At 41.8% G+C, this 12,049-nt stretch overlaps 1 protein-coding gene across 4 annotated transcripts in view; it reads right to left on the bottom strand.

Moving 5' to 3' along the window:
• Positions 1 to 8,996, bottom strand: part of LOC139749124 (probable G-protein coupled receptor Mth-like 1) — a 46,328-nt gene extending 37,332 nt beyond the window's left edge. For 2 of the 4 annotated variants that reach the window (XM_071662744.1, XM_071662747.1), the window contains exons 1-3: positions 8,884 to 8,934; positions 3,682 to 3,771; positions 2,080 to 3,563 (exon numbers count right to left, since the gene is read on the bottom strand). In XM_071662744.1, the coding sequence (XP_071518845.1) occupies positions 2,080 to 3,522 (1,443 nt within the window). In that variant the 5' untranslated portion in view covers positions 3,523 to 3,563; positions 3,682 to 3,771; positions 8,884 to 8,934. Of the gene's footprint in view, positions 1 to 2,079; positions 3,564 to 3,681; positions 3,772 to 8,883 lie in introns of all 4 variants that reach the window. The other 2 variants (XM_071662745.1, XM_071662746.1) reach the window with 2 other exon arrangements.
• Positions 8,997 to 12,049: the final 3,053 nt, after the last annotated feature.

The following is a 12,049-nucleotide window of genomic DNA, read 5'->3' as shown; positions in this document are numbered from 1 at the left end:
TCTGTAATGATTATTGATAATAAGTCATGTTTTCACAGTGACAGATGAATCTGGACGAATGAACCGACCTACACCAGTACCTCCCTTACCACCGTTTGGTAATGACGTCTGCCTCAAAACAGTTTTCACTCAAGTGTACGAAGGTGCAGTTGTGATCACTTACATATTTTTTTCTTTTATTCGCATATTGAATTGGCTTGGAAAAGATAAATAGGGTTAGGTTTGATGTCGCTAGACTTTGCTTTGTCTATTAACTTTGATTGCAGCAAGAGTGCAGCTTTATGTGCTCTGAAATGCACAAGAACTTATACAAGAAATTTTCAAGAACAAGGAAGACTACATAGCTGAACTCTGCTCTCAGTTGAAAAGGCATCATTAAAGAATCTTCAGAACAAGCTTCTAAATTCTATATAGGTTTTTCAAGAATACTAGTATTTAATATGACAGGTAAGTTAAATACCATTTTACTTCTTTTTGTATTTGTAGACAGAATCTTTGAAGCTAGTGTTTATTCGTTGTTCTTGATACTTCAGCCTAATAGACAACTGAAATAGACCACAACTTATCCCTGTAATTACTGGACGAGGTCATCGCTTGTTTAAAGTCTCGCTTCACATATTCCAGATTTTTGTTTGTTTCGTGAGGGCTACTTTAAGGAGCTCGGCCTTTTAATTGATAATTTTCTTGCATTTATTCATATGGATACATATATTCTTACTCATTCATTACAGAAATGATATTTAAGCTTCTCTGTGAAGAGACCTATTGAACCTAACTCAGGTCGTTTCATAAACTTGTGGCAACTAGGGTGTTGCTAAGGCATCGGAAATTATAAAAACTAAAACTTTAAGTACGTTTGGACAACGTTTCGCTTAAAATAGCTTAAGTAAATCTAAAATTTACGATGACACATAAATACTCTGTTTAACATTACCCTCAACATATCCAGCAAATTTTATGAACACAGTAAACGTCAAACACGATGATTTAGCAAGAAAATCTCGTACATTATTTTACCAAATTTGATTTGCATCCAAAGAATAGTAAGTTAAGTAAGATTCATTAGGTTTTGTTTTTCTTCCCTGTTCCATGATATTTTACTTAATACATCAAACCCATACTTTCCGTTATTCAAAGACCTCTAATGCTATGATTTATTATCCTCTTGACAAAATTCACTTAAAGTCATCACTTATTTTTGTCATGTACCACTACAGATTATGTCACACGAAAAATCGAGAGAAAATTATCTATAAGGTAGCATCCTTTAATAATCAGAAAGTAGTCAGGAAATTATTATGGCTTTACAATCAGTAGCTATTATAAACAGTTTTTGTGTCATTTTTATGCACTACATATACCAATTTAACGGTAGAGTAGAAGGATAATCTCAGCTTAATTCTGGGGAATAAATACAGAGGCATGATATTAACAGGACATGTGCATGTGTCCTTGTAGCAAAGTGGAAGGATGAGACCAAGAGTAGAGTAACAAGGAACTGCACTGATAAACAAAAGGGAAATTCTAGGATGTTTATGCATGTGTTTAGTAAAGTATTTTAGAGGTTGGGATGAATGGTTAGTGTTGTGCCAGACAGGGGATGCAAAATATTTTTACCTGAGTGCGAACAAAAAATTTGGTTGTATGCGAGAGTATTTAAAAGGGTAATTACTGGAACCTTTCTGTCCCTTGGCTGATGAGAGGTATTCGAAATTTGAATTAGATGCGAGATCATCACAGCAACATCCTCTACCCTAGGTCATCCCCTGTCTGTCGTTCGCACTCATTTCACACTTTTCTTTCTACGTTTTTGAACTTATTTGGACGATGTGCTTTTTATTGTCTATATTCAATTCAGCCTGTGGGTTTTTTTTAGTCGATATGTTAAATCTTATTATAAACACAAGTTCTTAGGCGTCATATCTAGTGTGCATGTGTAAATATGAATGCATATTATCTTTGAGAAACTGCCTTTTTTCTCTCTCCTTTTTGAAAACGAATCTTCCTAAAAGTATAGATAAACCGAAGCATAAACAAACATGATTACATATTTACAAACCAAAATCCGTTCTTCCTCACCCTCCAGGTAGACTGTTGGTCATGAGTAGGGGCAGCACACACCGTCACCATGATCCTCTCCTCTGGGGATCCAGTGTTTTCCTCACCAAGGATTTCATCCACACAGTAGTTAAGGGACGGCTTCTGTTGTTCCACGACAAGGGAACCATTTGCGTGAAAATGTATGTTTCTCTGCGTGCTGGATACAGAATATGTAGTAATGGCTTCCGCGTTTTGACAGTACGGGAACCCAACCTGTATTTCCGTCTGTATATTCTCTGTCACAGACGGCCAGCCAACATCTAGAATTTTGTTAAAAGTCACGGACAAAGACGACGTTGTTTCTGAACAAATACACGAGTGATTGTTTAGTATATAACCCTCGGGACAGCACTTCTTAAGACACGCCGGTCCTCTACATGGCCTGGCCACTGTTGCTGATGGAGGGTTATGGCAAAACACAGCATTGGCAACACTGTTATTCTCACTGTCAACTTCAACACAGAAATCTTCTATCAACACTTGATCCCATGAGAAATATAATTTGTCTGTGTACACAATTTTCCTGGTTTGGGTAAAGGCAACCTGTCTTAACTCTTCAGGAGGACAATCTATATATTTTGCAAGACACTGATGGAACAGGTGAGGTTCTGGCGCTCTGCACCGACCAAACGCGACAGGAATGTAAAAACTAAAGGCCTGATGGATCTTTTTTCGGCAGGAGTCTTTGTCTTGACCGTTCATACAGCACAATGGAAGCCTTGGCCCCGGCGGCTCAAGCGTTGTATTCTCCTCAGACAGCCATGAGTGGCCTTCCGTACCCACAGGTGGGTCTGTACTCGCGACCTCTTCACTTTTGCTCCAGAAAAGGTCGACTAATTCTGACTCTGTGTTGGTCTCTATATCAAGTGTAAGGTTCCTACTCTGTGTTCTGTTAATAGCAGAGACCTTGTTGCTACCTGTGCTCCTGTACGTGATATTAGTGTCAAATTCCGGGTAATCTTGGTTAGAATCGAGACTTTCATTACTGTGCGCCAACACAGTCTGCGTCTCCTCTATTGATGTGAAGAAATCATCTTGAATATTTTGCTTGTATTCACGCTCTGGCTCAGGCAAGGCAAGTATGGCAACATTTATATCCCCAAGCAAATCTCTAAAATACTTAACAAGATCATTACTCGCAGACTTTTCTCCTTTGCCGTGAGTATTTCCTCCAGGCGATCCTCTTTTGTCTGTTAAAACATCTTGGCTGTTGATTGTACAGACATGAGCAAGTTCCTCCGAGTGACTGACGTCGTCTTGTGACGTATCGTTGCTGGTAATGTTCCAGGAGAGGTCTGTGAGCGGTGGATCCGGTGTTGCGTGACTTGCTTCCTCTAGGGTTCGAGCGGCTGTGTGACAGAACACGAAGCGACTCAGAATCAGGGTGACCACCACCAACCACATCTTCACCATCGCCCTCATCCTGACACTGTGGACGCCGCATTGTCTGACATCTTACATGCCTGAAAGGAATAAATGTTGTTAAGGCAGAGTTGGGAATTTTAACGAAAAAATGCGTCAATTTTTGGCACGATAAATGTTTCCAGAACTAAATAGTTAATGTCACAATGTTATACCCACGGGAAATAAAGCAAAACTTGCTTTATGATTTGGCTGAGTGAGTGAGGCGAGCAGGTGGCAGACGCACGAGCAGCTTTCCACCGAGGATCACTGGTGTGCGTAGTTCGCCCAAGGGTGAAGGGAGGCAGAGATGGTTCAGGTAAGATAGTGACAGGTGACAAATACATGACATATTCTATAGTCTTGAATATTTGGTAAAGAAATCATCCATATTTAGAGTTACCTACAGCCAACTGAATACAACAAACATATGTATGACCAGGAAATATTAACGTATTACACTGCCAGGTCGGATCTAAAATCCGTCAGTGAGGACCATGTTCCCGGTCATGGACGTCTGGGGGGGGGGGGGGGTCAGACTGTGGACAGGAGTGTCAGTTTGGAGACGAAAGTGTCAGCCTTTAGACGAGAGTGTCAGCCTGTAGACGGGGGTGTCACTTTGTAGACGGAAGTGTCAACTTATAGACGGAAATGTTAGCCTGTGGGCGGGAGTGTCATTTTATAGACGAAAGTGTCAATTGTAGACGGGAGTGTCAGCCTGTGGACGGGAATGTCAGTCTGTAGAAAGGAGTGCCAGCCCTGTAGACGTGAATGTCAGCCCTCTTACGTGTGTCAGCCCGTATACGGGAGTGTCAGCCTGTGGACTGGAGCGTCAGCCTGTAGATGTCAGCCCGTGTATGTAAGTGCCAGCTCGTAGACGGGAGTCTGTTCGTGGTCGTGTGTCAGCCTGTGGGCGGGAGTGTCAGCCTGTGGACGGAAGAGTCAACCCGTGGACGTGTCAGATCCGGCGGAAGCCGAGAGTTGGTCAACAATGGAGGTGGTGGCCGCGCCTGTGTCGGGGATGTGGGGGTTGCCCCACACCCAGCTCCCCCTCCTCTGGTGTGTGGCTCCCACTGCCGACGTCCTCTCTGTGTCCTCCTAGCTCATGCGTCTGCCATACCTTGTGATGTGTCAGCAGTGATATGTTTAACGGCTCACTGTCACTGCTGTATTACTGTCTCCTCGCTGTAACCCACCAGCAAAGAACAATTGTATTTTTGATATCGAGACACCGACGCAAGAGTGATGTCTTGCCCATACCGCTGTGGTATTTCTCTGCTAATTTCTTCACCCTACAATAATTTGTTTGTGAAAATAACGTGCACGGAATCGCCCCCTTGTTCTGACCCACTTTTGACGTTATTATATGTATATCTATGTAGATGGCCACGTGCATGCATAATCTCGTTCAGTTTCCTCATTGAAAAACATCTTCCGTCGTGACTACGTGTCCAACATCCGGATGATTTCAGCTCACATCCTTTGATAAAAATCCTTCCCTTTTATTTATTTTCATTCACTCTTTTTCTCTCTGTTTTGTCTTTGTAATCCAGGGCTCTTAGTTCCCTGTATATCATACGAAAGTTTGGATCAGATCTTATGGTGCCTCTTGCAGGCTCCTACAGGCTGCCGAAATCAGACTCTAATCGCCTTTAATTGACGTCTTTGTCACGTTCTTAATTGGGTCCTGGCCACCAGAAAAACTCGATCAAGGTGCTCATCCACGTTCGGTCATTTCTGGAGGTGTTTTGTAGGTGTGCTGAGGAAATACTAAAGTCCAGCCGATGTAAAGGAGTGAAGGAAAAATATTTCCGAACTGTTGTTGTGCTTGAAAAGAACTCAGGAAGTCAGCAGTATAGCAGGGTTAGTCAGGTGGTCCAAACTGTTGAAGCTTTGAAAAGATGTTTGACGAACGTTGAAAAGGCGCTGAAGTTGAGAAGGTTGTTGACACTGGGATTTGTTGGAGGATTATCATTAGAGATGCGATGAACAAGTGATGAGGTGTTGAGGATGTCAAGTGCGTTGGAAGTGTGTGTGTGTGTGTGTGTGTGTGTGTGTGTGTGTGTGTGTGTGTGTGTATTGAGATAATATTTTGAGAGCCTTGAGAAAAAGGAAAGACTTATAAGAGGAATCTTCATGTGGAAAATGGCTCGAGTTCTAAAAGAACAGCGAGAGTGTGTTGGAGAACTGTTGGGCTTGTGTAATGTCATTGTTTAGAGCGGTGAAGTTGTGCTGGAGAGTTGTTAGAAAAGTGGCTGTTTCTGGACGTAAAGGGACGCTCAAGTGGGGAAAACTTGTTGCACAGTTGGTGTTTTGGAAATGTGTTGAGGAAACGGCTTCAGGAATAAGATTTTTTTTTTTTTTTGAAAGCTTTTGTATGTGAGGTTGGAAGTGTAGAGGGAGACATTAGTCTCCTTACGAACCAACTTGGTTTAGAGAATGAAATCATAGGAAGCGCTACAGTATGTTAATGTGTCAATGTGATTTCACCGTCACACACTAGAGTACCTGTGTTGGTGAGACGAAATGCTGTATGTATCTGACCCCAAGAGAATGATGCTAAAGGTGGAAGACAGATCCACCCTATCTTGGAAAACCCACGTTACGGAAATAGCTAAGTTTGCCTCTGAGAAACTGGGTGTCCTGTTTAGATGTCGAAATCGCTTTTCTTCTGAACAGCTGTTCCGTTTATACAAAGCATTAATTTGTCCCTGTATGGAGTACTGCTCCCATATCTGGGGTGGTTCTAGCTCTGCATCCTTACTTGACATAATTGAGTCGAAAGCGATACGACTTATAAACTGTCACAGGATAACTTCAAAACTTAACCCTGTTGCCCTACACCGAAATGTTGGTTCGAATTTCCCTCTTCTTATATAGGCATGAATTTGGTTTATGTTCCCGAGAGCTAGCTGCTTGTCTGGCCCCCACCGCTAGCTAGACCACGCGATACTCGGCAAACTGGTGTGTCACATGATTAGTATGTACCATTGGCGACAAAGGTGGGCCGGTTGGATTAGTGTTTCTTTCCCTACACCTCGAAGCTTTGGAACTCTCTACTTTCTCATGTCTTTCCCAATTACTATGACCCGGGGTATATTAAACGACAGGTTTTTCACTTCTTCCAAAATTCGTAAATACTTTCCCTTGTCTTTTCTTTTTCCCTTTCATAAATCTCTTTATATTTCAATTAAGGCCCAGCCTTAATAGGTCAATATATATATTTATCTTGTTTTCTTCTTCGTTTATCGCTATTCTCCGTAGTCTGGTTTGCAGCAGCTGGTGCCCCGGCCTCACAATCAGGAGTGAAAGTATTCATATATTCAGGAAGGAAGTCACGTATTAGGCTGGGAGGTGCAGACCATTAACATACGTAATGATTCACAAATTTTATGAATATTTTTGTATTTACGATAATGGCGAATGATTGTTGTTGGGAAAGTGGGACACTATGGGGCACTTTATCGCGAGTTTATCTTATAAAGTGAGAGTGTGAGCGGTGCTGTTTCTGTTGGCATCATGTGTAATGAGAGGTAGATGATTGGGTGATAGGGTAAGATATAGGGAAGTAGGGTAAAGAAGTGTTCTACAATATATCAAGGTGTGATATGGGGACAGGAATACCTTTGTAAATAAATGTAAGGCAGTGAGCGGGATCGTTGGAGTGGGCCGCGTCAACGCACGGAATTCCCCAGTAACTTATGTATTAGATAGATACCTGGGCCTTCAGCCTAGCTCCTCTTCATCTTGCCTTATTTTCATTTGTTGATTGGATGAAGGTTAGAATGGCTCAGTCTTTGTATCTTGTATTCCCACTGACGGAACTACATCGTCTTCTGGTACTGCATATTAACGAGAAGCCAAAAAAGAAAAAAAAAATCAGTTGGGGCAATGGCATACAACGCTAGCCATAGTCATACACACCTCCGCAAGTAGAACTTGATTATTGGTAACTTTGCTGTACGAGTAAACGAGAGTGAATCAGTCGCTATTTCGACAGGCTATGGAAGTAATGTATTGGTAATTATATTAAAATCAATATCAGTCCTTGACACATCAGTTCTTGCTCTTTAGTACGTAATATTACGCCAACACCTTACAGCTACGGCGCATATTTCCGAACTGTATATGCACCAGTGTAATTCCAGCCAATTACAGACCACCTTAAACCAAAGCGAGTCACAAATATCTTACAACTATATTAATGTGTTTATTGTTTGACACAGTATTGATGATCCATACAATGTAACTCGCTCATACGTGTAAATCATAGTCTATAACCTTCGTCTCTTATCGTATATCAGGCGAACGTGTTAAAGCTTTGTTTTCCCAAGGAAAATCGTCCATGGCCATTCAGAAGACAAGATCGATTAAATGCACTCGTTCTTGTCAGCTGTGTGTGAGACCACAAAGTCTCTCCAATTTACTGTTTTAGACAAGTTTACTTGAGAGTTAAATGAAAAAAATCTTTATCGCTTTTTTTCAAATTAGCAATGGAATATTTTGTTTGTTTCTTGTGTTATCCACAGTCTGAATGTTTCAAGAGTGGCCTTAGTGTTGTCGGGGCCTTGGGTTTGATTTTGATCTATAAACATGTAGAACATTTCCTATTTCAGTTTCACTATCCCCTTTCCATAAAACAGCGGCTGCTACCAACATCTAACACGAAGACCGTAAGATGGTTGCACGCACCACTTTACCTCTCAAGACTCTCATAAGCCAGGAGGGTAGCACTTCCCTGGGTGGCTGCTGTCTATAACCTTTAACCCGGTGTATGTTCATCATAATACTACCTGGCGTTGAGGAACTTATACTTACTGCGGAGGCATAGAATTTGTAGACATTACCCTGGGCGCCCGTACACGTAGCACAAAGAAGCTACGTAACCTCATAATGCTAACGAGAACATTTCTTTCGACTCCACAGACGAGTTTAGCAGGATGAGAGATAACATTATGCTCATGTTGCTGTTGACTGCTGTGTTATGAAACATATGTCACTGTCCGTGTGAAATCATTAGCAGTGCACACTTCTCATGCCATATGGCTCAACTAGGTACAAAAAGTCAATTCTCTAGACGTCAAGCATCACCATATTTTCTTTTGTTTCAGGTGTTATCTGTTTCTTTTCTGTTTATCTCAGTAGTAATGAAAATGTCGTCCTGTTTGAAGTCTACTTTATGGGCGTATTTTCATTTTTGGCCGAAGAACTTTAACCGATTTCCGAAATGGATTTTCTGGTCCGCTTTCATTGTAGCAAAATTATGGAATTACCTTATCGGAAAATTATATTTATTTTTTCGGTAAACGCCACAAGTTCAGCATTCATGCTATATGTAAATTCTGGTACATATTAGTTGAAGAGAGAAAAAATAACACTCACTTCAGCGTACTGAGACCAGGGCAGAATGACGGGTGTGTCCGGCAGAAGGTGAGGGACAACTGACACCCAGGATGATGTTACACCTCACGCTGATGACAGGTTACCTGTTGGTGATATTACCGTGGCGGAGGACCTGGGGGAAGAAGCTAGGAGGGGGGAGCCTGCACTGTAATACAATGAAATCTTCATCGGGTCATTTTGTTCGTCCTCACGGTATCAGATTCCTGTCGCCTTTTAAGACTGCTGCTGCAGCGCCCTTTGAGAGTGACATACAGGTTGAACAAATAGATAGCGCTTCTAGTGTCAGGTGTTTGGAGTATCTTAGTGTACAGAGATACCGAGAGGCTTATATACTGCAAGTGCCTGAAACAAGAGGTTGCTGTAACTAGAGACCTGGGCGTGTGTTAGAGACCTTAGGCTGTCAGTGACTAGTAACCACTAGACTACTAGAAAGCTAGGTAGGTAGTGGAGACCAGAGCAAGCACTGGAGACCTGGGCAGTTACTTGTGACCCGGACAGGTTCTTGAGACCTAGATAGGTACTGGAGATCTGGACAGACGCTTGTGACCTGGGAAGGTATTGAACACCAGATTAAGGACTGTAGACTTGAACAGGTACCGGAGACCTTGACATTCACCGAAGACCTTGGCAGATACCAGAGATATGGAGATGTGCTGAAAACCTGGGCAAGTACGGGAAGTATGGGAAGATACTGAATTGCAAGACTGGTGCTGGAAACGTGGGCAGGTGCTGGGAACCGCCTGGCCAACTAACCTGTTGAGAGACGCATCACAGCAGGTGGCAGGCAGGAGGGAATTAGATAAACTGAACTACGACTTTGTGTCAAGAGTAACAATATATCCAACTTCCCCGCAGCTTGTCTCCCAGCTACAAGACATCCTCACCACATCACACTCAGCCACACCACCCTTACCGCACTCACAGCCACACCACACTCACACCCACACTACACCACTCTCACACCTACACCACACTCATACACGCACACCCACACCACTCTCATGCACACACCCGCACTCAGAACCACAACACACATCCACACTACATCACTCACACTCACGCCACACTCACGCCCATACGCACACATACACCTCTCTAACACCCGCACTCACAGCCACACTACACTCTCACCCACGCTACACCACTCTCACACCCACGCCACATCCACACTCACAATTAAATTCTAGTCACAGTAAAGAAAAAATATCCTCTTCACACATAGTGAGAACGATCAAGTCTTCTTGAATTCTTGAACAGGTTGGTACAACCTGCCTGAAAACTTTTATGCTTCAGGTCTACTGCTCCCGACACGATCTACATTCGAAAGTATATGTGTATAAAAAGACAGATAAACGTTCAGATGCTTAGATGTCAGTTGCGAACTTTTTAATCCAGTGCTGACCCTAGAAACTAAACTTTACCAGCTTCATATTTACAGCGTCACGCAAAATTTAATCGATAACTAAAGTATTTTCCGGCAAATGTTTCATCATTTATTAAATATTGATAATTTGTTTCACGTTATGTTAATTGTATTACTGTTCTCTACCTGCATGTGAGTGAAAGATGATACTTTAGCAGAGGACTGATATACTGTAACAGAGGAGTGGTATACTGTAGCAGAGGAGTGGTATACAATACAGAGGACCGGTATGCTATAGCCAAGGTCTGGTATACTGTAACAAATGTCTAATTTATTGTAGCAGAGGACTGGTATACTGTAACAGAGTTCTGCAATACTGTAACAGAGAACTGGTATACTGTAACAGATACCTGTATGTTGTAATAGAAGAGTGGTATGTCACCAGAGAGCTACAGGTGAGAGTGTATAACATCATCCTCCGAGTCTAGCTTCCGGTGCATGCTAGGCGGTAACGCTCTAACAATCCAACAATAGAACATTTGGTCTGTTGTATATGTGGTAAACATGTGTATAATCTAATGTTCTCTACAGTTCGTGTTGATGTTTGTATAATATGCGTTATGTATAATAATGTGTGTAGGATATCGTGAATTTTGTTTTTGTTTTTGTGTAACTGATATTTGTGTATTATTGGGAGAGAGTTGTACACTCGCGTTGCCCCATATCCTAACTTTGTATAATATGTACCCAGTTTTTATTCATATATATATATATATATATATATATATATATATATATATATATATATATATATATATATATATATATATATATATATATATATATATATATAATGAGAGTTGGGGTGAGAGAGTATCAGTAAATTTTAGGAAGAATAAAAAAATGTTTTGGAAGGAGGTAAATAAAGTGCGTAAGAGAACAAATGGGATCATCGGTAAAGGGGGCATATGGGGAGGTAATAACAAGTAGTGGTGAAGTGAGGAGATGGAGTGAGTATTTTGAAGGTTTGTTGAGTTTGTTTGATGTTAGAGTGGTACATATGGGGTGTTTAGTACGAGGTGGTGTGCGAAGTGAGAGGGTCAGGGAGAATGATTTAGTAAACTGAGAAGAGTTAGTGAAAGCTTTGCGAAAGATGAAAGCCGGCAAGGCAGCGGGCTTGGATGGTATTGCAGTGGAATTTATCAAAAAGGGGATGACTGTGTTGTTGACTGGTTGGTAAGGATATTCAGTGTATGTATGGTTCATGGTGAAGTGCCTGAGGATTGGCGGAATGCATGAATAGTGCCATTGCATAAAGGCAAAGGGGATTAAGGTGTGTTCAAATTACAGAGGTATAAGTCTGTTGAGTACTCCTGGGAAATTATATGGGAGGGTATTGATTGAGAGGGGCAAAGGCATGTACAGAGAACCAGATTGGGGAAGAGCAGTGTGGTTTCAGAAGTGGTAGAGGATGTGTGGATCAGGTGTTTGCTTTGAAGAATGTGTGAGAGAAATACTTAGAAAAACAGATGGATTTGTATGTAGCATTTATGGATCTGGAGAAGGCATATGGCAGAATTGGTAGAGATGCTTTGTAGAGGGTATTAAGACTATATGGTGCGAGAGGTAAGTTGCTGAAAGCAGTGAAAGGTTTTTATCAGGGATGTAAGGCATGTGTACGAGTAGGAAGAGAGGAAAGTGATTGGTTCCCAGTGAATGTCGGATTGCGGCAAGAATGCATGATGTCTCCTTGACTGTATAATTTGTTTATGGGTGGGTTTG

The sequence above is a fragment of the Panulirus ornatus genome, chromosome 6, assembly GCF_036320965.1.
Source record: "Panulirus ornatus isolate Po-2019 chromosome 6, ASM3632096v1, whole genome shotgun sequence".
In the NCBI taxonomy this organism is placed as follows: Eukaryota; Metazoa; Arthropoda; class Malacostraca; order Decapoda; family Palinuridae; genus Panulirus; species Panulirus ornatus.
This window is presented reverse-complemented; position numbering and strand designations above follow the sequence as displayed.